This window comes from Leiobunum rupestre, chromosome 1, assembly GCF_980474605.1.
Source record: "Leiobunum rupestre chromosome 1, qqLeiRupe1.1.hap1, whole genome shotgun sequence".
Lineage (NCBI taxonomy): Eukaryota > Metazoa > Arthropoda > Arachnida > Opiliones > Sclerosomatidae > Leiobunum > Leiobunum rupestre.
The window spans coordinates 48,486,549-48,491,068 of record NC_143384.1 but is presented as its reverse complement, the minus strand read 5'-3'; the positions used below and the strand labels follow the sequence as shown (position 1 = coordinate 48,491,068).

At 36.8% G+C, this 4,520-nt stretch overlaps 1 protein-coding gene across 1 annotated transcript; it reads left to right on the top strand.

The window, feature by feature from the left end:
* Window positions 1-545: 545 nt before the first annotated feature.
* On the top strand, window positions 546-2,269 carry LOC149963132 (uncharacterized). Its single transcript, XM_090164708.1, has 4 exons — window positions 546-629; window positions 706-865; window positions 1,662-1,951; window positions 2,081-2,269. The coding sequence occupies exons 1-4, from the start codon at window positions 546-548 to the stop codon at window positions 2,267-2,269; spliced, it is 723 nt and encodes a 240-aa protein (XP_090020834.1).
* The last annotated feature ends 2,251 nt before the right edge of the window (window positions 2,270-4,520 follow it).

The following is a 4,520-nucleotide window of genomic DNA, read 5'->3' as shown; positions in this document are numbered from 1 at the left end:
GACGACGGTGATCCTGGTTCGGTTTCCGACGACGGTGATCCTGGTTCGGTTTCCGACGACGGTGATCCTGGTTCGGTTTCCGACGACGGTGATCCTGGTTCGGTTTCCGACGACGGTGATCCTGGTTCGGTTTCCGACGACGGTGATCCTGGTTCGGTTTCCGACGACGGTGATCCTGGTTCATGCATTTCGGTAATTTCGCGCTAGGTAATATTGTATTTACTCAGTCAACTTAGGATATTATTGGTTTTGTACTAAAATATATTTGTAAATGTAATCTACCACGCGATCTTTTCAGATAAGAGCTGCCATTGTCGAAATTCGGGTATCACTTTTGAAGGAGGAGAAACTTCAACAGTTAAACAAATCCTTTGAAATATACGACCTGTCACTTATTTTAGATGTCGTCCATCGCTGGAATTCCACCTACGAAATGCTTAAAAGAGGACTGGCATTGAAAGCGCTAATTTTATTCCATTGTAGTACCATTTCTACCGTTCATAATTCTCCTTTTGATTTTCCAAATCCAGTCGCTTCAATCACTCATGAACAGCGAAAAAGATTTGCACAAATATATTTTGTCAGATTTAGAGTGGGAACTAATTAAAGAATTTGTACACGTATTGAAGGCAAGTTAATGCATTTTGCATATTTGAGTTCAAACGTCAAAAGATTATATACTGATAGCTCTACTCCGTATAAAAGGATACCCAACAATTTCTATTGTATTATTGGTTACAGGACAAGCTAAAGACTGTCATAGACAGAACAGAAGGTCCTCTCAAGGAAGCTTGTTGCCTTGCGAGAAACAAATTGGAAGAATATGCGGAAAATTCAAACGTTGAAGCTCAGTGGATCGCAATAGGTTATACCAAATGTAGCATAATAAAAGGAAGTATGACATTGCTTAGAGTTTTAATGCGAATAGACGAAATATTTCTCAGACACTGACATTCTTGTCCAGCTACGGCTTGTTGGATTTGCAGCCTAACTAATTAGATATTATCCTCCTTGCTTTAGGTGTTCACGTAGTTTACTAAGCCTAAATCTGTCTGAATTCGTGAAATTGATTTCGTTGCGAATCTTTATAAGAAACGGACATCCAGTTGTGAACAGCAATCTCGCTATTTTTAGGGGGCTCTGTGCTGAACTAAAGCATCATTGTGAAATAATTTTGAGAATCAGGTCGCGATAATGGCTTATTATTGGAATACTTATTTTTATTACGTTACTTATGTTAATACTACTCGTAATTTGATTGAACAGCCCTTCTAAGCGTGATGTATTTAATATACTCTCTTAATAAGCCTTTTACTACACTGTGCGAAACCAAAAATTGGATTGTTATTGCCGGTATCAGAAGTAAATTAAACGAAGTGATCCTACAGATTCAAATATGGAAGAAGCGGACGTTAAATATACAATTTTAACTTTCAGCGTTCTTTCTCTCGACAAACGTTTATACGGTACCCCGCACCCGTCGCTTGAGAGAGATTCGCAGTCAGGACGGGTACTTATTCACAGCTGTTGTGGCTTTTGTCATCCCACTTTCCCCTAGCGCCTAGGGATGATTTTTGGATATGACAATTGGGGGAAAGGACCCCTAAAATCGGTTGGGGTACTAACTCTACTTCGAATAATAATATTGTTGGTAATTCCAGTTGTGGATCCCACTCTAAAATTAGATTTCTTCAAAGAGAACTATGACAAAAGTACCGTAAAGAACATCAAATGCGCAGTAATAAACACATACAACAGATTTTACGACTCCAAGAATAAGCAACTCGATTATCCAATTTATTCTTCTGGTAGCTGCAGTGTTGAACTTTCAAATGAGATGCATAAGATATTCCCTAAGCGGGCCCGAAAATGTTCAAATGGATCAGAACTCCTTCTATATTTTAAGGACGAGCTTGCGCCACCGAATACAGACATTCTTCAATGGTGGAAGGTAATTAAAAATCTTAGTTTGTTCTACTCGGCGTTGTAGTATAGTAATTGGTAGCACGAGACTAAAATGGTTCCTTTGTAAATGAAAGTAGATAAAATGTCTTTGATTAATGTCTATCTTTATTCTTAGATAAATGAGCATAAGTATTCAAATGTTGCCAAAATGGCGAGGGATTATTTATCCATCCAAGGTTCGTCCGTACCACCAGGAAGGACGTTTTCCAAAGGTGCAAATTTGGTGTCGCCAAAGCGTGGCTCAATGAAACCGGACACCATTTCAGCGGTCATGAGCCTGAAATCGTGGTGGGCCTCTGACTAATTTATTTTACAATAGGATAAAAAAACCTAACTTATCTCGATTTATTTGTAAAGAATGTTTAAATAACCCTTTATTTTATTTCTTGACATTTCATATCTTTTCTATAAATGGTTGAAATAAATTAAAATAAATTCTGGTAATCGATAAACGTTTAGTCATTGTTATTTTTTCCGTTCTCCATAATAAATACTGGTAGTGATAAAACACAATGGATTGTGTGGGAACATGGATATTGATGAATAAAACCGCTCTGTGGATTAGCCTAAAAACATTAGAAAGCCGTAGATATGCTCGCCGTTAAAATTATTTGTAAATAATCTTAATCAGGTGTAACGCGTACCTTTTTTATCAGTTTAGTTTCCCATAACGAATAATATTTGTTTATCTACAACTAAAAAGCCGTTATTTTTAAACAATTTATAAAAATTCATATGTATAAATTAAGTTAATGTATAATGAAGTCCGACCCCTAACCCACGTACATAGCTTGCTTCTGTGTAAATGATTTATTCACTCGTGGTAATTCAAAGTAAATTATATACGGCAATCTAGTATGTTTACAGCTTTGATCCAAGAATTTGTCACTTCCTTTATACTTAGAGATATTATTAATAAGGGTTTTTACAAATAATTGCCTTAACGTCATAACCTTAAAATTTGAATATGCTAAGTTATTTGAAAATCGGTATGACTTATTTATACACTAGTCTATTTTGTGTTTTAATTAGTGGGTCGAGAACGGTTTTATCCGTACAGCCCCAGGCTATGATTCCATAGCTAATTAAGGATTGAATATAGGCTAAGTATACAGTACGTAACAGACTCTTATTCAGCACATTTCGTAATAATCTGAACTTATATAAATAATAACTAATGTTTTTCCGCAAATTATTAATTTGAGTGCGCCACTTTAGATCGCCATCTATATATATTCCAAGGTATTTCATGCATGCCACATTTTCAATTTTTGTACAGCTCGTACACAAATTAGTGTTATCTATACATATTTGTTTACAGTGTAATATTAATTCGTCCCGTGGTTCGTCTGTTCTCCGATATCCAAAAGTTATGTATTTAGTTTTTTGGATTTTAAGGCTTAATAAATTCATATTTAACCAGTAGTATGTTCTAGCAAGACCGTTAAGAGCCTTAGTATAAACTACTTTCCAGGTTTGAGCACAAAACGTGAGCGCAGTATCATCCGCAAAGGCATTTAAACAATCTGCTACATTTGAGTCACATAACTCGTTTATATATATATATAAGAAATAAAATCGGGCCTAACACTGTACCCTGTGGAATTCCTCGTGAGGCTCGTGTCATGACTGCTGGGTTACTTAATACATTATTTATTTTTACACATGTTTTCCGATAATAAGTCGCTGGGCCCCATTTCGACCCGAATACGTAGAATTTCCATTTGAGGGTTTAAAACGGCACGGCACTGACATTTCTAGATAGAGGATACTAATACAGATACCAACTTAATTTCTGTCAAGTGCCGTTGAAAAAAATTCGATCCAGAATATAAATGATGGCATACTACAAATACATTACAGCGTTATTTATTTGGTCTAAAAAATTCAAATTTTGAAGAATCTAGATAGTTTTAACTTTTATCAGTGGTCAGACGACGTTGGACTAGAAAGGTTTTATGGAAGATCATCGAAGAGTACAAACCGGTTATTAAGAAATGGTACTCCGTAGATATTTTGAATAACAATAATAATCAGCTAAGCTAATGTCCAAGGCACCACCTTAGGCCCAAGACATTAATTCCGTGGCATGGTTACAATGCGTAGGAGGGTGATTTCAAGGTATTCATGCCACGTGAGCCAAACGATCGCTACACTCACTATCACCGTTAACCTCTAAACGTTTTTATGAAGCGGGTAAACCGAAGAACTCGGGAGAAAACTTAAGCCTAGGGCCCCCGAACTTGCCAGAAGGTAAGGTGAGCCCGAGACGAGGTTGGAGCAAGGTTAAAGGTAATATAACTGCAAGTGTTTGGTGTAAAACCCTAACGTTTGCAGCTCTGGCCGCTCGTGTCTTTGGCTTTAGAAATGTTTTGCGCCACTGTACAGGGTAATTGGAAAAATTGAAGGGGTCTTCCATAAAGATTACTTTGCAGGTTATATTCCCTTCAAGGTGGTCGTACTAAAGCTCAAGCCCGGGTGATAGTTAATCCGAAACTGCTCATGAAGAGAAATGACAGTAATGAAAATAACTCAGGGTTTTTGCGTTTAATATA

Bases quoted from the DNA above. Each gene is read 5' to 3' on its own strand.
- LOC149963132 (XM_090164708.1), top strand. From the start codon at position 546: ATGAACAGCGAAAAAGATTTGCACAAATATATTTTGTCAGATTTAGAG. The intron at 630-705 runs GCAAGTTAATGC...TCCGTATAAAAG, and splicing joins AATTTGTACACGTATTGAAG to GATACCCAACAATTTCTATT. The intron at 866-1,661 runs GTTATACCAAAT...TGGTAATTCCAG, and splicing joins AGCTCAGTGGATCGCAATAG to TTGTGGATCCCACTCTAAAA.